The sequence below is a fragment of the Eumetopias jubatus genome, unplaced genomic scaffold, assembly GCF_037043125.1.
Source record: "Eumetopias jubatus isolate StellerSeaLion01/CBP00866 unplaced genomic scaffold, mEumJub1_p1.0 scaffold_9, whole genome shotgun sequence".
NCBI lineage: Eukaryota > Metazoa > Chordata > Mammalia > Carnivora > Otariidae > Eumetopias > Eumetopias jubatus.
Genome location: NW_028274815.1, coordinates 34,926,287 through 34,951,881, shown reverse-complemented (window position 1 = coordinate 34,951,881; position 25,595 = coordinate 34,926,287). Strand labels below are relative to the sequence as shown.

At 35.8% G+C, this 25,595-nt stretch overlaps 1 protein-coding gene across 2 annotated transcripts in view; it reads right to left on the bottom strand.

The window, feature by feature from the left end:
* The window catches only part of EML4 (EMAP like 4), a 143,312-nt gene that overhangs the window by 68,025 nt on the left and 49,692 nt on the right, over positions 1-25,595 (bottom strand). For both annotated transcript variants that reach the window (XM_088026405.1, XM_088026406.1), the window contains exons 2-4: positions 14,957-15,139; positions 4,887-5,016; positions 1,747-1,920 (exon numbers count right to left, since the gene is read on the bottom strand). In XM_088026405.1, coding sequence (XP_087882531.1) covers positions 1,747-1,920; positions 4,887-5,016; positions 14,957-15,139 — 487 coding nt within the window. The remainder of the gene's footprint in view (positions 1-1,746; positions 1,921-4,886; positions 5,017-14,956; positions 15,140-25,595) is intronic.

The following is a 25,595-nucleotide window of genomic DNA, read 5'->3' as shown; positions in this document are numbered from 1 at the left end:
GGTTCTGCCTGGATGAGTGAAGGAGTTAAACAAGGCAATGACCAAGTCTGTTTATAATTTTCACTATTATTCAGAAGATTCACTAGAACAAATATTACTTGATTAAAAAATAAATCTGTACTTTTTGTTAATAGAAAAAAATACATATGCTTAAATCCCTGAGTAAAATATCTCATAATCTGTGAAACTCTGTGAGTTTGTGAAAAAACCTATACTTTTTCATAGTTATTACAAAGCTGTTTTCATCTTTTATATTCTTGTGTAGTTATATATGGTACAAATGACACTTTCTAAGTAAAATGTGGGATTAAAGGTAAAACTCTTGTGACATCCCTTAAAGACATTTTTTACCTATGATCAGAAATAAACATGACTTAACACAAGAATGCTGTATTATCAACAATGATTCCATATATTTATAAATGAAATTTTTGACTTATAAATGATTTTTCAGCTGCATTGTTAACTATCCTACCACTCATCCAGTCTCCAATACTTTTTGCAATAGTATATCCAAAGAGCAATTTAGAATGGCAAGCACATTTCCCGGAGACCTTAAGAAGCTGAAAAAAAAAGATCTGGGACAAAGAAGATACCAAGTCAAATCAGAACCTTAAAGAGACTGATTATAAAAAAGCCACCTTTAACCACATACAATCCAAAGTTACATAACATTAATAAACTATATCCAAGAAAAACTCCACATGAGACCAGGCAAAAAAATTACAAACCATTTAGATAGCATAAGAATCTGCGTGAGACACACAGACAAAGCATTTTTTAAAAGTTAAACATGCATCAATCAAATGAAGAGTGTTTTCCCAAATTTCTATTAGGGATTTGAGGCAGAATATTAAATTGATCAAATAAAAATATATTATAAATCTTTGAGGAATGGTTGTCATTTATTTTACTAAAATCCTAGCTGGTTCTGGGAATGGTTTAATACTTTCCTGAGATTTCCAAGCAGAAGTATGTTGAATAAAATATATCTATACCTAATCATAAAGTTTGAATCAGCATTTCTAAAGCAGGCAGATTTCATTAAGTTGGTCTAAATATCTGATTACAAGGCAGGTGTAGCACTGAACTCCCAGCATGCAGGTTTAGATCCCCAATTTAGGCTCACACACAATGTTAGAATGTTTCTCCCTTCTCCCCCTCTCATAACTTTAAAATATTAATTATTACAGACACAGAGAGAAGCCCTCAAGCAAGCCTTTAGCATAGAAAAGACCAGGTGAAATGGATTTATTTCTCTACTCAAGCAAGAACTTATCCTCCCAAAACCCAAAACTGAAACTGAGATGCAGTCACAATGAAGAGCCATTTGCGGAGAAGGGCCCTTGCAAGTTCAAGGTTGTAATGATGCCAAAATATGATGAGGATAATTACATATGGCAATTTTCTGTCCATGGTTATACATTTATGCATAGGTTATATAAATTTTTGTAAATTCTATTATAAAAATATTGTTTGGTATTAAATAGGTTATTATGGCCTTCCTTTCACCAAATTGTTTGTAACTGAGGTTTTCTCTTTTCCAGTTTTAACTGAGAAATTTTGACCTTAAATCTTTGTTCTCCAAAGTACTAAAATATAATTTTAGCAATAAAGAAGTGGTGGTGGTGGGGAAGTCACCAGGCTTTTCTCTTGGAATCCATGGATAGACAACTTTTCTCAAGTCACAGAATTTAGGTATCATTACAACCATTCCCTAGCTCTGTACTCGGGAACAGTTAAAACCTTTTGGTGGGAGTAGAATTCTTGCTTTCTTGATTTTGTCTGTGTATTTGGAGAGGCTGTGAAGAGGGCTGGGGAGAAGGTGATGCTCGAATTTGTGGACTTTGATCATTAGAATGAGATTCCTCTTTTTTTTCTCTCTGTCCTTGTGGTTTTTCTTTCTTTTTTTCTGTACCACTGTAAAATAAAGTATAACATGGAACAACACATATTTAAACAAATAAAAGATATTTCAAACGATGGAAAAAGTGATCACAAAATTCAAAATCCTAAATCATACAACTAATACAATTTATACTGCTTTCATTTAATGATGAAAATATTTCTTTGAAAATTCTGGAAGCTATTAAAATCTTCAGTAAAGAATTTATAAGAATTCTAAGGCAATATATCCTATGAAGACTGTTTGGGGACCAAAATGGCCCAATGCATTTTGCCATCTTGGCAGATTTTGGGGAACAACAGCAGCTCTCTTAAATGACTTTAACTTACCCAAATCAGAGCATCAGTGACACCTTCCATTACCTCTGTAAAACATACTGAATGATGTGCAAGGCACACAAAACCTTATGTTTAGGAGATTATTCTGATCCCCATTTCTTCTGTATATTTCTCCTCTTGCCAGCTGAGTTTTAAATTTACCAGGAATTGTAGATATCCCCCCACCAATCCAGAACCTGTTTATGCCAGTTGCACTAATTACTCTAATTACGTAAATTAATACACATAGACAAGAGAACTGTAATTTCCATGGAAACTAAGTTGAATGCTCTGGAAGACTCCATAAAATAGTTACTAAAAAAAAAACTGCCATTAAATTTTATGTAGGTGAGATAATTACACAAAGTTGAGGAAAAAAAATCATAAGAGAAAGAGATGGGTTCTAAAAACTCTCTGCAAGAGTTTTAAATTTCTTCCTCAGTCTTAAAGTTGAAAGTAACAATTATAAAAAATAATTTATGCGTATATTATATGCAAGATAGTCAACAAGGAATCTAATCAGACACACAATTAGAAAGAGGGTTGGACTCTCAGCCTTTCATAAAAAAATTGACAAATCTATGTAAAATATTTAAGATATTTATGTATAAATTCTTGTGATTCTGTACTTTTGACTCTTAATTAATGAAGCACCTGCCATTCCCGATCATTGGATAAGTCCTTATATTGCACATTTTTGACATTACAAACCAGGTGGAATCAAGATCTGAATTCCATGGTTGAAAAGAAAGAAAATTATCAATTGTTTACAGTTCTTAATCAAAGGACATTTTATAATTTGACTATTAAAGTGCATAATCTACAAGGAAGCATGTTTAAGAACATTTTAAACAAATATACACAGTAAATACAATTTATCACATAGTAATAGTTAAAAATGTTAAAATATAATTTTTTAATTAATTTGAGAGAGTCCACGCGCACACGTGTGTGGGGAGGGGCAGAGGGAGAGAATCTCAAGCAGACTCCCCGCTGAGCTCAGAGCCCAACAAGGGGCTCGATCCCTTGTCCCATAAGATCATGACCTGACCCAAAACCAAGAGTTAGACACTTAACCTACTGAGCCATCCAGGCGCCCCTAAAATATAATTTTTTAAAATGACATTTAATCTGATTCAGTTCTGATACCTTCTGACTTGACTAGCCCCCAACTGTCTATTTATTGTTTAGTTTTTAAAAGTATCTGCTGAGAAATACAGTTCTACCTTAAAAATATCAGACTAACTTTGAAATTTAAAACTGAGTTAGAAATTCTTTCTTGTTGGTCTTCAAACTAGCCTGAATGCAGAGGCCACCAGTCTTATGTGGGCCCGGTACAACCTAAAAGAAATTTTCCTCCTAGGGATTTAAAAGCAAAGTACAGAGCACCATAAAGTAAAAAGTCAGCTGGTCTTAAGATTACTGAGTTACTATTGTGCATAATACTGATCACTGTACAGGACTACAGTTACATAAGAAAATGGGCTGAACCCAAACTATTATTAAATACAAGGAAGTTTATTAAAAATATTAAAAATTTCCACAATGCATTTGTTTTCTTATAATTTGTCCTTTTCTCCTACAAGGGAGGCATAGGCAGTACATTTTGTCATGCTTTGGAGGGGCCTTTAAAAGGCCTAAACATCAGGGCGCCTGGCCAGTTTAGTCATGGAGCATGCAACTCTTGGTCTCAGGGTTCTAAGTTTGAGCCTCACATTGGGGGTAAAGATCACTTAAAAATAAAAGATCTTAAAAATAATAATAATAAAAAAAGGCCTAAAGATCTTGTTATTTCTTCACCATTCCTGCAGCTAAATGTTTAGTTAATATCTATAAATCCACTCTGATGAATAATTCAGTCACTGGCATTATTTATTAAGGCAACGATTTTCTATCAGTACATTTTAAATATTATCCCATTACTTAAGGTTTTTCCTCAGTTATTCTTTGAAGTAAACAGTTGTAAGATTATACAGTTGATCTCTTATGGTCTCTCCAAATTCTATATGGGATAATCTGCTAGGAATTACACAAAAGTGAAAAAATTCTGTAAGCAATTTTACTGAAACAGATTAATTTATTGATGAAAAGAACATATAGAATGTAAATCTGTAGTTTAGTGAAACTTTTTTCTGCAGTATTTCTACTGCCCGCCTACCATCCCCTAACACACACACACACACACACACACACACTCACACACACACACACACAGTACTATAGTATTTTGAATTATGCCTTAATTTTATAGTCATGGTTAAAGAATAAAAGTTATAAAAGTGTTCAGCCTCCCACTAATATACTGAAGATTCTATTTCTCCTTTAAAAACTGCCATATTAAATGCACTGCTTGCTAAAGAAAATTTGCTTATATAATTAAATATTGTGATGCATATCTCATCAACAAATGTTAAAAAGAAAACGAGGAAATGAAAATACTTTCTTTAGTAAGAACGGAAAGCTTCCTCAAACAGCTTGATAGATACATGAGCGTAAACCCAGTGAGTATAGGCTGGGTGTCTATATTCACAGTTAAAGAATTCAAAAGACATGCTCACTTTAATTCCATACAGCTGTATTTCATTTTTTTTCAAAAGTAGAATGAATGATCACTTTCAGACAATTGTGCAATGTTAGCTTTTCTTTCCCTTATAAATGGATACCTTTTAGCAGCAGATGAAAGAGTTTCTTTTCTTGCAATTGCGACAGAGCTGGTGTGGCTTGGCTTTCTGTTTGCACCGCTCCCGTTGGTAATACAGGACATAGAAATAGCTTCTCGAAGGCCTGGAGGGCCTAAAAGTGGTTAAGAAAAAAAACTTTACATCAAACTTCAAAATACTCCTCAAAAATTGGGAATTTAAAAAATTAAGTCCATTAGTGGTCAGAACTAAGTAAGCAAACTGCTCCCTCTGGTATGCAGCATGCAATATTAGTGTCTCTAATCTTAATCTCACCAAAACAGACCTATAAAAAAGGCCATGCTAAATTACTACACTGCAGCTAGACTTATTCTCTAGCGAAATGGTTTGCCCTCTACACACAGCAGCTTTAAAACACATGATGCAAAGTAAATCACAAATTTTCACATCACTGATTTTCAGAAATTTCAGTTCTACTGAAGTCAAACTATTTAGAAATCCTAGAACCATAAATGTTAAATCTGACAGTTATTTCATATAAATAAAGCATAAATGTATAAAGCATTTCCTAATTTACAGAGTAGAAGGACTGGACTAAGTATGTGATATGTATGTTGGTGTGGTTAGGAAGTTACAAGATCAAACAGCCTTTATCTACTAAGCGGCAAGTTCATTTAAAAATTTGAGAACAGAGAATAGTTTTGAACTTTTGGACTCTGTTTTCTCACATACACACAAAATCTAATTTGGCCAATCTCATCTTTGCTTGCTTCTCTTCATAAAGCACAGAGAGTAAAAAATTTTTATGTATGGAGCCTAAAATACTTGGCACCCTAGACTGTTCCATATATACTGCATTTTTGACAAGAACAAGCTGCTAGGGGCTACTTGTATCATAATCATCTATAATGTTTCCTTAATATAGAGATTCCTAGACCTAACCTCAGACCAAATAATTCAGAAGAAAGGAATATGGAGACCTATTGTATTTACTTTTTGAAATTTCCCAGGAAAATTTTCACTTATATGAACGTACAGTAACTTCCAAATTATGCTAACATCACCGGTCATCAGATCTGGTAGTCTGCCAAACAGGTGACTCCTTGTTGTACAGACAGCTTTTTTTTTTTTTAATTGTGGTAAAATACCTTTAACAAAATTTACCCTTTTAAGCATTTAAAAAGGTACACAGTTCAGTGACATTTAGTATAGTCACAATGTGCTGTGCAACCATATTCGATTCCAGAACATTCTGATTACCCCAGACACCCTCTACTCACTGAATAGTCACTCCCCATTCTCTCCTTCTTCCCCCCACAGCCCATGTCAACCATTAATTTGCATTATCTCTATATATCTGCCTATTCTGAATACTTCATATACATGGAATCATACAATATGTGCTCTTTTATGTCTGGCTTATTTTACTTGGCACAATGTTTTCGAGGTTCATCCATGTGGCAGCATTTATGAGTACTTTATTGCTTTTTATGGCTGAGTAATAGTCCATCGTATGAATATACCACATCTTGTTTATCCATTTATCTGTTGAGGGACATCTAGATTGTTTTAATCTTTAGGCTACTGTGAATTGTACTTCCATAAACACTTGCATACAAGTTTTCATTCGAACATCTGTTTTCACTTTTGAAAGGGTACAGAACTAAGAAGTAGAACCGCTGGGTCACATGGTATTTTATGTACATTAACACAGCAGCTGCACCATTTACAATTCCACCAGCAATGTCTAAAGTATACTTATTTCACCACATCCTTGCCAACACTTGCTATTTTCATTTTATAAAAAGAAGGTGTTTATCTTGGTGGGGGGCAGAGGGAAAGGAAGAGGGAGAGAATCTCAAGCACACTCCCCACTGAGTGTGGAGCCTGCTGTGGGGCTCAATCTCACCACCCTGAGATCATGACCAGAGTCAAAATCAAGAGGCAGACGCTTAATCAACTGAGCCATCCAGGTGGCCCGCATTTTTTAAAATTAAAGCTAAACTTAATATAAAGTGCTCAGTTAACATTAAGTGCCATTTCACTGTAGTTTTGATTTGCATTTCCCTAATGAGAATCTCACTGAGTTTGTTAGCCAGTGAGATGTGTAAATCTCCTTTAGAGAATTATCTATTCAAGTCCTTTGCCCATTTTTCAATAAGACAATATGATGTGAATTATTCATAATGCTCTCTTACAATCCTTTTATTTCTGAAAGGTCCCCACTTTCATTTCTGATTTTAGCAATTTAAATCTTCCTTCTTTTTCATTCTACCTAAAAGCTTGTCACATTTGTTGTAAAAAACCAACATTTGGTTACATTGGTTCTGTTGTTTTTCTGTTCTCTACTTCATTTATCTCTAATCTTTATTATTTCTTTCCCTCTGCTAGCATTGCACTGGGTTTAGTATTTTTTTTTCTATTTTTTTAAAGTTAGGTTACTGATTTGAGATGTTTTAGCGTAGGCATTTACAGCTACAGATTTTCCTCTGAACACTGCTTTTGCCATATCAACAGTTGGTTTTGAAATATATATATATATATATATTTTACTTTTTGTTACATACCAAAAAAACCCATTAACCACTACATGAAAACAAGCAAACAAACATAGTCTGCAATCCACTTTTTTGCTCTTTTAATGTCCCAAACCTCATCTCAAAAAGGAGATCAATCACACCCATTAGGTATGGTACTATAGCTGTATACCTTTTACATTATTGCTATTACATCAAAACCAAAAACCAAAAAAATGCAAGTGTTGAAAAGGATGTGAAGAAACTGGAATTCTTGTGTATTTCTGGTAGGAATGCACCTCAACCTGCAATCTATCATCTAACCACTCCACAGACATTTTTCTTGCCAAGATGGTGATCTTGGTTCTTTGCACTAAATTCAATGGATACTTTCCAGTCCTTATCTTGCTCAACGTTCCTTCAGCATCGAATACTGCTGATCATTCAGGCAAGGACAATGTCCTTAGTTTCGAGGACACTGCCTTTGCCTGAATTTCTTCTTAGCTCTTTGACAATTTTTTCTCACTCTCATTTGCTGGATCTTCTTTTCCTTAGATCCCCCCCCACCCCAAAATTTATTTATCTGAAAGAGACAGCGAGAGTGCTCAAACAGGGGGAGGGACAGAGGAAGAGGGAGGGAGAGAGAATATCCAAGCTGACTCCCTGATGAAACAAAGTGTTTACAAAAGAGTAAAAGGCAGTTAACTAGCATCAAGGAGTTCAAAATCTTGCAAGAGAATCATGCTGGCAATGAAAATATGTGGTAAGTGCAGTAACAGTGATATGAACATAATATCATGGAAGTACAAAGACACATAATTCTGTAAAGATGACTAGGAACACAGAGCTCAAGAAAGATCTAGAAGAAATGCACAACAAACTGTTAAGCCAGGTAAAACATAGGTGATAAGATACTTGGATCTTATTCTAGTATGTGTAAAGAAACAGGAAGAATGTAATAGCAAAGTGGGGGTGTCGATGTGTGCATGGAAGGGAGGAGATAGACAAAAAGCTCTCTATATGGTGAGAATGTAGAACAAGAGGGAAGAGTTCAGATGGCAGAGGTAAGCAGTAGTCAGATCATGGAGACTTTAGTACAGAGGATAGAGACCACTACAAGGTTTTGAGCTGAAAAAAGGAATTATTTCAATTTACATTTTAGAGAAAACCCTCTAGTGGCTATGTGAAGAGCAGATTTCAGGGCAGTGATCCAAGCATAAGATGATGGGGACCTGAATTAAGAGCCTGGTAGTATGAATGCAGAGGAGGAGTCAGTTTTAAGAAATGTTTAAGACAAAGAATAAGGAGTTCAGTTTGGGGACATTTTACAGTTACGAATTCTAAAGGATATACACACAAGCAGAATAATCTAGTAAGTAGATAGACAATTCTGAAGTGAAGTCCAGATCTGGGAACAATTTGGGAACTGGCACTAATAAGTGGCTGTGAAAATCATGAAGGTAGGTGAGTGCTGATGCTACCTCCTACAAGGAACCTTCAACTCCAGTTTAAGTATTTATCCTAGGTGTTCCTACAGCACCCTAAATTTACCTTTTTAATACCAATTACTTATAATTTTGTAATTCTGATCTGTCTTCTCAGTTTACCTGAGGTCCTTTGGGGGCAAGGCAGTGTTTTTTCTTTCTTTAATCTGCAGCACCTAACACAGTGCCTTATACAGTGAAAAGATGAAGGAAATAGACACTGTCAATACAGTGATGTGGAGTAATATTAATTATCAAACGTTTGCTATGTGCTAGGCATTGTCCCAGATACTTTACAAGTAGTATATCCTTTAATTTTAAGCAAAATCCTAAGAGGGATTTACTATTATCATCCTAATTTTACTGAAGAAATTGGAGAGATTATTAACATGCTCAGAGTTCTATTGTAGTAGGCAGTGAAATGAAAATGTGAGTCCAGGCAGAAGGAATAATAAGTAAGTAGAAAGAAAGAATTCTGCCTAACATAGAGTGACATTTTAAGCTGTGCCAGGGTAACAGATAGGAATTTACCAGGGGGAGTATGGGAAAAGGAAATTCTAAGTAGGTAATAGTACTAAATCACAAGGTCCCCAGATACTAATAAAAACAGGAAGAAAAGGCCAAAAGATTTTCATGGTCCCTTTCAATCCTATAGTTTAATTTGAGATAGCTCTTGGTACTGGGAATCCTTAGTATTTGGATGAAAGAGTGAATGATCTCCCAAGGTAGAGGCAATGCATTAAGTAAAGCAGAGGCAAAAAACCAAAAAGGAACTGTGGGTGAATGCTTGTTTTTCAGTTGAGAAGTCTAAAGTGCATTCTTTGAAAATCAGGAACTGGAAGAATGGAACATAAAAATGATTACTGCAGTTACACAAGTCCATGACTGGAATGCACCATTAGAGAGAGGCACAGACACAGACACAGACACAGACACACACACACACACACACACACACACACCCTCCTCTCCTCCAGGGCTGGAATGCACCATTAGAGAGAGACACAGACACAGACACAGACACAGACACACACACCCCTCCTCTCCTCCAGGGCTGGAATGCACCATTAGAGGGAGACACAGACACAGACACACACACACACACACACACCCCTCCTCTCCTCCAGGGCTGGAATGCACCATTAGAGAGAGACACAGACACAGACACACACACAGACACACACACCCCTCCTCTCCTCCAGGGCTGGAATGCACCATTAGAGAGAGAGACACACACACACACACACAAACACACACACAGACACACACACAGACACACACACACACCCTTCCTCTCCTCCAGGGCTGGAATGCACCATTAGAGAGAGACACAGACACACACACACACACACACACACACACACACACACACAGACACACACACACACACAGACACACAGACACACACACACACACACACAGACACACACACACACACCTAAAGTCAAATCATGCCCTCCATATCACCACCATCTATAAAACTAGTTGACTTTATCAATAAGGAAGCTTACTACACTTTTAACCACAGCTTCGTAAAAAGGTTTCACACTTATTTATCCATGGGGTTTAGCCTTACTTCTAAAGAAAAATCCTCTAGAAAATGTAGCTGTAAGATAGTGATTATTGTCCTGTCAGTAATTCATGTGAAAGTGATTATGATAAATTCTAATTTCACAGAGGACTAAAAAAATTCACATAAGATAAAAATTTTCCACAGTATGGGAAATTACCTTTTCAATAGAAAAAAATACAAAATATCCACAAAATAATTTAAATTTTTAAAAATATTTTATAAAAAATCTTCATTAGAAAATAGTTTGCTTAAAATGTTTTTTCCAAATATTTGTATAATTAATTTATTAATCCTGTTTAATATGAAAATTGACAGTTGACTGGGGCACCTTGGTGGCTCAGTCAGTTAACTGTCTGACTCTTGATCATGTCATGATCTCAGGGTTGTGGGATCGACTCCCGCATCAGGCTCTGTGCTCAGCATGGAGTATGAGCTTGTCCCTCTCCCTCTGTTCCTCACCCTGCTCTCTGTCTCTCTCTAAAATAAAAAAAAAAAAAACCAAACTGATAGTTGATCTATTAGGTTATATACATTTGTCAAAGGTGAAGAATCACCTAATATTTTTCCAATTATTTCTACTGTGTACTATATATAAACTCCAAGATAAAGCTGTTTAGAATTTCCAATAATAAATTATAAAACTTTAAATATGTATTTCTCTTGATGTCTAAATATCAATCAGGGGGGGGGCGCCTGGGTGGCTCAGTCGTTAAAAGTCTGCCTTCAGCTCAGGTCATGATCAAGCCCCACATCGGGCTCCCTGCTCGGCAGGAAGCCCGCTTCTCCCTCTCCCACTCCCCTGGCTTGTGTTCCTGCTCTCGCTCTCTGTCAAATAAATAAAATCTTTAAAAAAAAAAAATCAATCTTGGAAAACATAACTGGTCAGGAAAATTTCTCCACTAAAGGGAACTAGAGTAATTCTTTTTTTTTTTTAAAGATTTTATTTATTTATTTGACAGAGAGATAGAGAGCACAAGTAGGCAGAGAGGCAGACAGAGGGAGAAGGTTCAGAAGCAGGCTCCCCGCCGAGCAGGGAGCCTGACGTGGGGCTCGATCCCAGGACCCTGGGATCATGACCTGAGCTGAAGGCAGCTGCTTAACTGACTGAGCCACCCAGGAGACCCTAGAGTAATTAATTCTTAACAATGATTTATGCTCACCTCTAAAATAATATTTCCCCAAGTTATTATATAATCAACTCCCCCCATTAATCGATTTTATGGATAGCATTTCAAAGTCTGGGCCTAAAGTAATGAAGTAACTTAAAGAATAATTACTAATGGACCCCATGTCAGAATGTAACCATGTTGGCACATTTTAAGAATAGCAGTCATAGTAAACTTATCAAGTAGAATAATGGAAAGGAGCTCAGTATCTAATTAATAAAGTTATTGATAAGAATTAAGAATTGGTAGCATGTGGTGGAAAAAAGTTCCAATACAGCAGCTACAGGTGGCTCTGTAACTCCAGAACTGGGTAAGTCTCGATTAAAGAGCCTTAAATAAAACTGATCCTAAATTCACTTCAGAGACAAAGAATATGACTAAGGACAACTAAAAAAAAAATACTAGAAAGAGTAACTTACAAAAAGTATGTTCCTGGAGAATAGGAACTACAGATATTTAATTGTATTTGTATTTTATGACATCGAAACAGGTAAGTGCTAAGTAACTGGTGTATCAAACTACCATCACCTACCAAAATTTTTAAAAGCGGTTTTTAAATTTCTCTATAAATATTTTTTTACTGAAATACCTTGGTAAATAAAAAAATAAAAACAGAAAAAATGTTTAAATTTTTCTCAACATAAAATTACAACGTGCTGTTGTTTAAGCCTAGTAAAAAATTCTTAATTTTTTAAACTAATATGAACTATTTAAAATAAGCTTTCAAAAATATTGTGGATAATAACCAAACACTGCATCATTTTCTCTTTCAGAATTAAAGTACTTATACAGAGTCAGAAGCTGAGGGTACATAACATCAGTTATAGATGGTAAGCATGTTCTTTCTCTACAATAAGTTTACCTTCCCTGTAAAACCCACATACATCAACTGATCTGGCTCCTCATTCTGCTCTAACAACTCCAGAATCCTTTATTAAAATCAATTTATAACTAAATAAAGTTTTGCCTGGCTTGATCTTGGCAGTCCTCAAATAAATTTAAAGATTGCAATATAACATTGTCAGTCAAAGTGGTTTCTATTAAGTCTTTTGCTAAACTTTCCCCTATCACTGACACATTTATCTTACTAACCACTAATGGAGAAGATCAATCCAGCCACCTCTCTAACTCTCCATTATTAACTACCCAGGCCTAGCCTCTTTGAGGGTGGGAGGTCTAAGAATGGGAATCATGTTGTATATCTATACCACATTCTCTTTATCCATTCATTTACTCGAAGTACAGCATAGGGAATATTGTCACTAATATAATAATGTATGGTGACAGACAGTGACAACACTTATCATGGTGAGCACTGAGTATAAATAGAATTGTTGAATCATGATACTGTACACCTGAAACTAACAGCATTAAATGTCAACTATATACTTCAAAAATAAAAATTAAAAATAAGTTAAAGAAGAAAATAAAAAAGAAAGAAAAAGAATGGGAACCACAAAGCCAGGCAGAATGAACCACCTCAATGCTTTCAAGGTGTCTCGGCGTCTTTTTCATATGTCTATGGTCTTCCATTCTCTCATCATTCCAACTCACCCTTTTCACCACCTAGAACAGTCTTATCTTCTTAAAGAGCATCACTGTCTCCTGAGGAAGAGTGCTAAGGAATGAAAAGTGCCAGCCCTAACAACTGTGATTATTTAGTAGGCCCATTCAGGCTTATCTCTTTCCAGTCTATCTCAGAGGTAGTCTTCTAAGGCCAATAGTTTCTTACCTGCTCTATGATCCTTGTTCAAACTCTGAGGAAACTTGCCTCATCAATTACTACTCCCCACTGACACCCCCACTAATATCATCTTCCTCTTTTCTGCCTCTTTGTCCTCAACATATCTTTGAGCTTGAGTCTATAACATCTTAAAAAATAAAAATTAAAGCTGACCTTCAATTTAGCATCTTCCTCTAGCTACTACCATCTTCCTCTCCCAGGCAAATTTTTTGAAAGTGTGGCTATAGTTCCACAATGCTCAACTGCTGCTTCTCAAAATACTGTAATTTTTTTTTTAAAGATTTTATTTATTTGAGAGAGAATGAGAGATAGAGAGCATGAGAGGGAAGAGGGTCAGAGGGAGAAGCAGACTCCCCCCTGAGCAGGGAGCCCAATGTGGGACTCGATCCCGGGACTCCAGGATCATGACCTGAGCCGAAGGCAGTCGCTTAACCAACTGAGCCACCCAGGCGCCCTCAAAATACTGTAATTTGATATGCAATCCTATCACTCCACTACAATTGCTTGTGGAGGTTTCTATTAATCTCATAATTGCCAAATCCAATGGTCACCTCTCACTCTTTGTTTTATTCATCCTCTTCATAGTATCTGGCAACATGAATCACTCTTTCTTTGCTGAAATACTAGAGCTCCCAACACAACAATCAGGAACCTTATTCTCATTTTACATCCTCTTTCTATGGCTTCAACTATTACCCGTAAGCTGAATATTCCCAAATTCTTACTGCTAGCCAAGATTAGCGTGAACACTAGACCTGCAATTCAGCTATCTATGTGTCTATCTCCACACCATATATACCACAAACTCAACATTGAGAAACAGAATTCATAAATAGCCTCACTTTTCTCACTGCCAAAATGGGGACAATTATGCCTATGTTTACCTAATCTATGAAAAAAATCACAAGATATATGAAATAATAGAATCAATTGCTTAATATGAAAGAATTTTAAATTCTTTCTAGGTGGTTGGAGGCAGGGAAAGGCCACAGGATATCTGCTCCAAACTCAGAATAATCGCATCCTAATGACTTTCTCTCAACCTGCAAAAACCCTCAATATCTAGAAGTTAAAATTAACATTGTACGGGGGTTGGTAATGAGTCTCAGAGTTTAAATTCTTCAGGATTCTGCTCACCAATGACCAATGAAGGCTTGGAATAAGGCTATTTAAATTCTGATGACTTTTATAATTTCTGACTGACTCAAAAAGGACTGACTCAAAAAGTACATATGAGTGCCCACCTGCTATGTTCAAGATACAATGCTAATTACTATGGGAGATCCAAAAAGAAGATTCAGTTCCTGCCATTAGTAAATTTGTTATCTAATTGGAATATACTAAATTCACACAAATATTATGAAAGCCTTTAAGTACAATCAGTGGTATTACAAAAAAAATTCCCATTTAAAATAGTAAATAGTAAACTTTCGGAATTTCTTGGGAATAAAAAAAAAAGAAAATGAAAAACTATAGTCACAGTTAATCCAAAAGAGAAATATAGTTTACACTCCCAATTTCAATGTCACTGATAAAATAGACAAGTTTTATATATTACTGCAAAGAAAGTGTTTCAAAAAGCAAGATTCTTCCTACTTTAATAACAAATACCTTTACTTGGAACTGATTTTTTCACTGAGGCTACATGATCTTCAGAGATTGCAAGACGCCTCAAAACATCAGCCAAAGCTGCCTTTAGCACAGTGATTTCATCTTCTTGTTGCTGAACTCGTAACTCAAGAGCTGAGAGGCGATCTTGAACATCAGATGTACTTGCAGCAGAAATACTATCATCTATAAAATGAAGAAAATACGGATTTTTTAAAGTGAACTGTTTAAGAAAGAATTTAACAACAAATCAGATCTATTCAGGTCTTTTAAAAGATGATAAAAATTGAGGAAAAAACCAAAACCACCATTTTTACACAGATTAACTTCTGTAAATATTTTCATAGCTATCTGAATGAATTAAAAATAGTAAAAGTTAATATATCTGACATATAATTAAAATTATGAAAATTTTCCCCACGATCAAATTTTCCCTATTATTATACTATCGCCTTAATTGGTTTTTTCATCAAAACGTTCTCTAAATATATCACTTTGAAGACTTCTAGAAACTTGCAAGACAAGAAACTATCTAAAGCATCCTTTTTTTTTTTTTTAAAGATTTATTTGAGAGAGAGTGTGTGCGCACCAGCAAACAGGGGTGGGAGTAGGGGTGGGGCAAAGGCAGAGAATCTTCAAGCAGACTCCCTGCTGAGTGTGCAACCTGACTAGGGCCTAGATCTCAAGACCCATGAGGTCATGACCTGAGTCAGACGCTCAACCGACTGAGTCACCCAGGCACCCCACCAAAACCCCCTTTTTAATCACCACATCATTATCCTACTTCTCTATGAAAATAAGGAGTACAAATCACTTCAGTTTTCCTTTATGTATCAGATCAGGAACCACTCACATTCAGCATCAATGATCAGAAAAAGCACTCTTTATTTCAGTCTTTACTATTATACTCCCCAAATGCTACAAAATACTGCTATATATTCTTGCTGTTCTTTCTTACCCACTGATGTCCCAACCTCTTGAAAAAAAAAAAAAGTGTGGTTTCCATAGAGTAGATAGCTAATACTTATCTGCCTTAGGTATGTAATAACAACAACAAAAAGACTAAACAAAGTTTAGCTACAACACAACAAACCACTTCCAAAGCTATGTATCTTTAGAATACACTGTTTGTTGGGTCAGTCATAACCCAAAAGTACAGAAATTCCAATTGTTGTTGGCTAATTCACTATAAGCAGGAAAATTCAGAGGGGAATTCAGATTCTTACATAAGAATGGTTTGCACCAGAGTGATATAAACCAGATCAGTCATTCGCACACATAAGGCACAGTGTGCCATTTTTCTCATAGAGATAATGTACTATCCATCTTCTTAAAAAGACAATTTAACTCAGAGTTAAAAGAAAAAAAAAACCTTCAGCATTTCCATTTATTATGGAGCAGTAAACAATACTTACATTTAAGATCATATATGCCTAAAAACCTCTCGGGCATACATATGTACTCTCTTCTGCCTTTAGAGGTGTTTCATGGACAATCTTTCAGAAGTACTGGTAATGGAAGGAAAATTATCTTCAATTTAGACTTTAACAACAATTAGTTGTATAATCTCAGGCAAATTATTTTACTTTTTTGAACCTCAATTTCTTCATCTTTAAAGAGGTTATGAGGAAGGTGCCTAGGACATGTCTGACATCCAATAAATGTTAAGATACAACAGAAGAGTACAAAAGTTACAATCTGAGAGCTTTGGGTGCATTTTTTACATAAAAGGCAGACCTGTCAAACTCTCAGATGCTTAAGGACTAGTAAGAACAATTCCATTTCTAACTTCAGAATTTTTAATATTTGAGGTGTTTTTTTTTTTTCCACTTCCATAGTGGTCCAGCTAAACTCTAGCTGAGCCACACTCTTTGTGTGTTATATTACATCACTATTATTTTTTTAAGATTTATTTATTTGGGGGGGGAGAATGGGGGAGGCAAAGGGAGAGGGAGAATCCCAAGCTGACTCCATGCTGAGTGTGGAACCTGACACAGGGCTCAATCTCATGACCCTGAGCTCATGACCTGAGCCAAAACCAACAGTCAGACACTTAACCGACTGAGCCACCCAGGCATCCCTAGTCACTATTATTTTTGTCTGCCCAGAATGCTTTCCTATTTTCCTCCTTCTGGTGGGAAGAACAGCAGCTCTTCTCTTTTGTGGAACTCCATCATTTTCAAAGTCCCATCAGAGCCATTAATCAATGATGCCTTGTTATCCCCTCTACCACCCTACACTATTAATAGGCTGAACCATACGAAATGGTTTTTTTAGTTGGTAAAAAAATATGATTAACTATTAGCAATTTCATATGGTTTAATCTAATACTACCTAAGGGGTGGTTGTGAAATATGAGGTAGGCCAAATGGAATCCTCCCAAGTTTCCCAAAGAGGAAACTGTAGCCATTCCTTCTTCTTGGTTTACTAACTATAAGGACAAAGACCTAGAGCCATTAGTGACAGAGTTCTGACTGCCCTGAGATCCAGTTCTAATCTCTGAAGTCCTGGACCTTCAATTTTCAGAGATGCTCTAATATTCCTCCTAGCTAATTATGTAACCTAATAAATTCCCTTTTTGCAAGCCATTTCTTGTAACCCAAAGGTCCTGACGAAGTCAGTAAATTATATGGACATGCCATTCTACACTATTCTTAATTTCTGAAGGATGAGCTATATATTTAAATTACAGTCAGAGGGGAGTCTGGGTGGCTTAGCCAGTTGGGTGTCTGCCTTCAGCTGGGGGTTATGATCTCAGGATCCTGGGATTGAGGCCCACTTCGGACTCCCTGCTCTGTGGAGAGTCTGCTTCTCCCTCTCCTTTTGCCCCTCTGCCTCGCTTGTGCTCTCTCTCTCTCTCTCGATCTCACATAAAATCTTTAAAAAAATAAATTACAATAACAGATAAAATATTTATGTGATTTTTATAAACACATGATCTTCTTAATTATTTCGGGAAGGTACAGAGCCTGGTGGAAAGATTATCAGACTATAATGGCAAGGTTATAGTACTCAGTTTTACTACTGGCATGGTAACCAGCTTTTACTTTTGTCAAGTCACTTTTCTAAACTTATTATTTTTTAAAATTTTTAAAAAGATATATTTATTTCTGAGAGAGTGAGGAAGCACAAGCAGGTGAAAGGTGGAGGGGGCAGAGGGAGAGGGGAAGCAAACTCCCTGCCGAGCGTGGAGCCTGATGCGGGGCTCAATCTCCTGACCCAGAGATCATGACCTGAGCTAAAACCAAGAGCCAGACGCTTAACCAACTGAGCCACCCAGGTGCTCCAATGACTGAGGTTTTTATTATGTGAAACTTAGATAGTTATATGAAAGGTGGTTCAGCTTGTAAAAATCCTACCATGACCTGCTGGATACTGTGATAAGACACAAGGACAATTTTTCAAAGGGCATAACAAATACAAGGTTAACTATTAACAATGTCCTGCATTTATATTGTACCTTTCATATTTATTACCATATCCCCTTCCTCACACTATCTATATTTTATATTTGAGTAAACAGCTTGAGAAGTTAAATAGCTTGCCCAAGGTCACCAAATCAGTCTTGACACCTGAGACTCAAACACAGGACTCTTGACTCACAATTCAAGTGCCCTTTACTCTATTTCACGCTGCATTCTTAAAATGAATCACAGGAGGACCAAATAAATATATTTTTTTCACAAAGCTACTAAAGGGGTTTAAACTACTGAGTGACATAGTCAGGTTTTTGTTTTGAAAAAGTCATTTTCGTTTCTGTGTGGAATTGGGCTGGAATAGAATAAGCGTAAATATAAGACCAGGCAAGAGGCTATTGTAGTAACCCATGTGAAAGGTGATGGTGGCCTAGGATAGGGTTAAGGTGTGTGTGTGTCTCAATTTGTTGAAGACAAGTATGTCTGCCATTAGTATAAACATTATCACAATGCTCCTTCTTGCACTCTCAACTTTCCCCCTTTGTATGATCTATTACAAGGTCAGCAGCAGTGGAGACACAAAGGAACATAGCAGCTGAGCCTCACAGTTCCTTATAGCTCCAAAATTCTATAACCCCTTCCTGTCTAAAATCTTGGCTCTTCACCTTTTCAGGGGCAAGAATCTCTTTGGGAATCCAACAAAAGCTATGGAAGAATAGTGCATGAACTCTAGTGATACATGGCTGGAGTAAATCTTTGCTACTTGCCAGCTCTGTGACTGGTTTCCTCATGTGTAATTTCTTCATGCTAATTAGTATTTATCTTGGGCTTGAAGTTGTTAGATAAAATAATACACAGTACTGCCATACAGTGAGGGTTCAATAAGTTTCTATCCTGTATAGTGATGGTTTTTTTTACTACACTGTTTACTTTTGCCACAAAATTGGAAACGACCTAAAGTCCATGGATGTGGATAGTAAGCAATGATACGTTTATATCGTAGAAAATTAAAAACAATGAGGTAGGTATATAAACTAAAATCTGAAAGATCTACAAGATAACTTAAGTTGAATAACCAAACTGCAAGACAATATATACTGAATAATTTATTAAAATACACACATGCGGGCGCCTGGGTGGCTCAGATGGTTAAGCGTCTGCCTTCGGCTCAGGTCATGATCCCAGGGTCCTGGGATCGAGTCCCGCATCGGGCTCCCTGCTCCTTGGGAGCCTGCTTCTCCCTCTGCCTCTCTCTCTCTCTCTCTCTGTCTCTCATGAATAAATAAAATCTTTAAAAAAAAATACACACATGCACCAACACACTTCTAAAAAAACAAGCTTTCTATTTAAATATGTATATAATGTACACATAGGAAAAAGTCTAGAAGGATATACATCAAACCGGTGATTGCATTATTTCTAAGAGAGTGAGTAGAAAGATAGAAGTAATTTTTGCTTTTCATGTATTTCCATACTATCTGAAATTCACCATAAAAATGTATTATATGTTACTTAATCTTAAGTTAAAATGCATCGCTTTTGAAGCTTGATTTCTTAAATCAAGTTTCCTCCAGACACAGTGTTCTAATTTTATTTAAAAAAAAAAAAAAAACTAGACTATAAGGCAATTAACTTATATTTGCACTCACTGATTACTAAGGCTAGAAAAGAGACTATCTTAAAGACCAACAACCCATCCTGCCATTTTATAGATAAATAAACTAGGACTCTGGGTAATCAGATGAGTTATTCTTGGTCACACAGCAAATTGGGGTTAGAGTTCCTCTCTCAGATGACTCTACAGAATCCATCGTTCTTGTCTACTTTGAAAACTTTGTCCTTTTTGTTCCTCTCTCAATCTCTAATGCACCATACTCTTGTTCACAAAATATAACTGTTCAGGAAAAAGAATATATCTACTTTCTGGGAGCTTTTTGTTTTTGTTTTTTTTTTGGAGAGAAAAAGGGGTGGGGGGAGAGAATTTAAAAAAGGGGAAGGGGCAGAAGGAGAGGGAGAGAATCGTAAGCAGGCTCCATGCCCAGCAGGAAGCTGATCTCACAACCCTGAGATCATGACCTGAGCCAAAATCCAGAGTCAGACGCTTAATTGACTGGACCATCCAGGCACCCCTCTGGGAGCTTTTTCATTCCCTTTTCCTAATCCAAGTATATTAGCTCTTTTTCCTTATACCATAGTAGTCTCTCATGTCTTTGCTCCTTCTCAAAATAGTTCTAGCCTTGACAGCTGAAATATGAACTACAAATGAATTCTCAAGGGTTGTTAAACTCACCGTGGGGTCAGGGTGAGGGAGGTGAATGGAGAGAGAAAGGAAGTCCATTAGTCTATTTATTGGCATAATTAAGTCTCTTATTAGAGGTGCAAAGTTATATGTAACTAGTAAGCTTCAGTATTCAATATTATAGTTTAAAACTACAATGACAGCTGTTCATTATGCTTTTACTATAATGAATCAGTTAATTTGGCTTCTGAGTTAAGAAATATATTGCCTTTGCAGAGATAAGTATATTTTATTCTAAATATCCAAAAATTGGCAATCCAGCATCACATCAGAATTAGACATGCCTATATATTCTAGCTCCTTTTCAATGCCAATGATTTTGTGTAAATCTAAAATAAAATACTTTCTTGCTTTCCTAACAAGGGCATACAATTATACTTTAGACACTTCTAGATGACTCAATCTTCATTGAGAATATTAATTACTTTGTGCTGCAAACACTGTGATAGAGTGATGCCCTAGAGACTACTATATTTCTAATTAAATAATTGAAAGTATTACATTTTCAAATTTCTAATCTTTTCTCTTCCCTTTTTGCCGTTAGGATTAACCATGCCTGGCTATAGCAACACTCCTTCCCAATCTAATTTCCTACATTGTGGAATCTTGGATAACCAAGCTTTTTGAACTGTTTATAAAAACAGAAAATAATCTCTGAAATTAGGACTTCTATTATTTAAAAATTTTTATTAGATTATGCATATTACATATGTATACATTATATATATGATTTATACCATCTAAACAGAGGAAAAAACAAGGCAGCCCCAGGCCTAATATTTGTGTCATTGGAGGCCCAGAGGGTGAGAAAAGGATTCTAGCTGGAAAAAAAAATGTGAAGAAATAACTGCTAAACTTCCCAAATTAAAATTTACAAATTCATTAAACTTAAGTATATTTTGAAGTCTCTATCTCCACCACACACAAAAATCAAATCCATGTAGATTAAAGAATTCAAGGCAAAATTATAAAACCTATAGAAAGTAAGAGAGAATATTTTCATACTCTGGAAGTAGAGGGGAGGATCCTAAATGACACAGAAAGGATTACCCATAAAAGATATTTACCTACATTAAAATTCAGAAGGTATGCTTATTAAAAGACACAATAAAGAGAAAAAGCGCTTTAGAAACTGGGAGAAGATGGTTTTAACATCTATAACTGGTAAAAGATTAGTATCCTGAATAAAGAATTCCTACAAATTGGTAAGACATAATCCTACAGAAAAACCTTGATATAAAATTCTACAGTAAAGACCTTGACTAAACATCTCAAAGGAAAAGGAACAAATGGCCAATGAACATACGAAATGAGGCTCAATCACCTCATTATTAATTTTGGTAAATTGAAACCATATTAAACTGTTCTGTACTCACCAAACTGGCAAAACACTGAAAGGGTGACAATATCAAGTGTTCCCAAGGATACAAAGTAACGTGAACTTCATACAGAACTGGTAGGAGGTATACTGTTTCAATGACTCTGGGGGAAAAAACCAACTTATGGAATCATCTGGTAAAACTAAGGATGCACTCACCTTATGACCCAGCGATTCCACTCCTCGGTGCGTATGTCCTACCCTAAGGCACCGCTAGCAAATGTTTTCTGTTAAAGAGCTAGATAGTAAACATTTTAGGTTTTACAGACCCTACAGCCTCTGAAGCAACTACTCAAATCTGCCTTTGTAATACAAAAACAGCTACAGATAAATATGTAAATGACTGGGTATGGCTATGTTCCAATAAAACTTTACTTACAAAACAGGCTGTCTGCCAGGCATTCCCAATCTCTGCTCTTGCACACATACACCAAGAGACATGTTCCAGAATGTTTACAACAGCATAGTTCAAAATAGAAACAAACTGGGAAAAAACTATATGTTCATCAACTGTAAAATGGGTAAATTAACTGTGATACAAACATTCAACAGAATATGAGAGTGGTAAGCTACGGCTACATGCAACATCATGTATGAATCTCAGGAATATACTGGTAAGTATAAAAAGCAAGTCAGATGAACTTTATAAAAGTTCAAAAAACACAAAAGTAAATAATATATTATTTAGAAAGCAAGAGAATAATATACACAAAATTTATGACAATAGTTACTTCTGGTGATATAGGGCAAAGGATAGTAGAGGGAGGAATCCACAGGTAATATAACATTTGTGTCATAAAAACAAAACATATATTGTGTTACACTTTGGCGGGGGTGTGGAGAGTCAAGTGGTTTTTCTCTTCCGAAAAAAACTTTGGGGATGAGTAAATCATAGTTGGTTTCCTCACTTTATTTTCTGGAGAACAATGAAACCAATCTTTGCAAATTAAATTCCCAAACAGATAAAAAGTAGAGATGTTACTTCCAAAAAACTGAGGTTTTATGTCCTAAAAACAACTAAACCAGATGGTTTTTTTAAAAAAAGATTTTTAAATTTTTATTTATTTGACAGAGAGAGAGTCGCGAGAGAGGGAACACAGCAGGGGGAGTGGGAGAGGGAGGAGGCCCGCTGATAAGCAGGGAGCCTGATGCGGGACTGGATCCCAGGACCCTGGGATCATGACCTGAGCCGAAGGCAGACGCCCAACGACTGAGCCAGCCAGGCGCCCCTAGACCAGATGGTTTTTATGACAATTTTGAGGCTAACGGTAGGACCCTTACTTGTTACCTATAAATCCCTGGGGGGAAAAATAGCCCATTTCAGAAAAGTATATTATTCAATACACAATACCATCCAAAGAAAAAACTCTTATCTCCTTGCTAAAGCACTTACATTAAGACATTGGCAGGCTTTATTGGGGAGAAAGATAATGCAGATTAGATTAGAGGAGCTAGTAAGAATGAAGAAACATGAGAAAACAGTTACAATACCATGCACTGTTTACAACTTAAAAAAATTTGGCACTAGCTTAAAGGACTATCAATAGGCAACTTTGTTTAAATAAATGGTGTACTATATAGCTCTTAAAACAGATGATGTATATTTGTAACCATAAATAAGTTTAATAAGAGTGACAACATACTATGAAGAGAAAAAAATTCGCAAAGCAAACAATTTTAGTATATTCTGTGTAAAACTGTATATCCATGAGTATACATGTACATACAGATATAGAGACTACAGGTATATCTCTAAGAAGCAGGATTTATGAGGATTTTTGCTACCTTATACTTTTAGATGAATTTTCTGCAGATACACACAAAATCTGTGTAAATGATTTTTTTTTATTTTTTAAAGATTTTTATTTTATTTGACACAGAGAGAGACAGCAAGAGAGGGAACACAAGCAGGGAGAGTGTGAGAGGGAGAAGCAGGCTTCCCGTGGAGCAGGGAACCCGATGCGGGGCTTGATCCCAGGACCCCGGGACCATGACCTGAGCTGAAGGCAGACGCCCAACGACTGAGCCACCCAGGTGCCCCTGTGTAAATAAAATTTAAATTATTTTCTCAGTTAAAAAAAAGCAAAGCTAATTTAGGCTGTGAGGTAAACCTATTTAGTAAATTTTCAATGCAAATTTGGTTAATTCATAGATTTTTATACATAATGAATGAAAGTATTTCTGTAAAAGTATAAATATGTTGATGTTCAAAAAGAATATTCTCAGGCTAATAAGGCACACAAAAATCAATACAATACGTTTGAAAGAAGACCTGGCATTTAAACATTATTTCTTCAAAACACAAAACACAATTACAAATGACTTGCCACATTAAATTCATTTGACAAGTGATTTAAAAACTTATTTTTTTGTTTTGTTCTAAAGTGGAATTGGTTGTCTTCAAATATTATTGCATAAAGACAGAAATATTTAAGGACTATAATCAATAAGTCATGCACTATGGATTCTTCAACAGCTAAAATTTATTTGTGGAAATAAACCAAGAAAATATATTCAGAAAAACATAGCAGCCTTTAGGAAGATATATTTATGCAGGAAACAAGGTTTCTTACTTATCATAATCTACTTCCAAAAATCACACTTTTCTCTCCAAGTTTTAATAAGGCATTTCAACTGTTAAATGCTTGACTATTTTGTTAGTAAATGACAATATTAATTACTTCCAGTTAACAATATGATAATATGAAAATAAGATTTCTGCCTTCAATGAAATAACACAATGTTGTTGACTTATTTTCCATTTTTAGAATGGTGTTTTTTTCATTGTAAGATAGTCTTACTAAAAATTCATCTACTAGCATAAATTAAAAGAGAAACTGTGTTAAGTAAAAAAATGAAAAACATTTTTGCTACTCTAAGTATGGTGGCTGGTCCTAAGGAAGGACTTTACTTCACTGTATCACCAGGATTCATTCACAATTAAAATTGGCTTCTCCCCCCCAAACTCTTAACACAGAAGAATTAAAAACAGATAATTCTACTTCTGATGAAATTTTTTGGTTAGACTTCATAGAAGCAAACGTCAAGCTTAATTACACAATTTATGATTTGCTATTATTTTAGAGAGGCATTTTTGGATTATTTTCTATCAAAAGCTGCTGTTTTAATTTCTTCCCCCTCAGGAATAATATAATGGCCATTCTTTTCAGGAGGCAAGGAAAGAACAAGTTGAGCAAAGCCCACTCTGCCCTCATAACAGGATTATATTTGTTTATACAGTGGGTTCAGTCTTAAACACTTTATGAAGGTATATAGGCAAATATTTATGCCGCTATTGACACATATATTTAAGGGGGGGGGAAGAACTGATCTAGATTCATTCCTAAGTCCTCAGACTTCTATTGTCATGAGTAAAGTCTATGAGACAGGTCTGCTGCATTACCAGGAAAGGAAAGATACATTATCAGTGCAGAAGTTCGAAGTGTGGAGGAAACATACACGGACGGGAGACCAGGCAAGCTGTCTTCCATTCTTGCCCGCTGCGTTACAAGCAATATAAACCAGTTCTGTCTACGTTTCCTGCTGCCT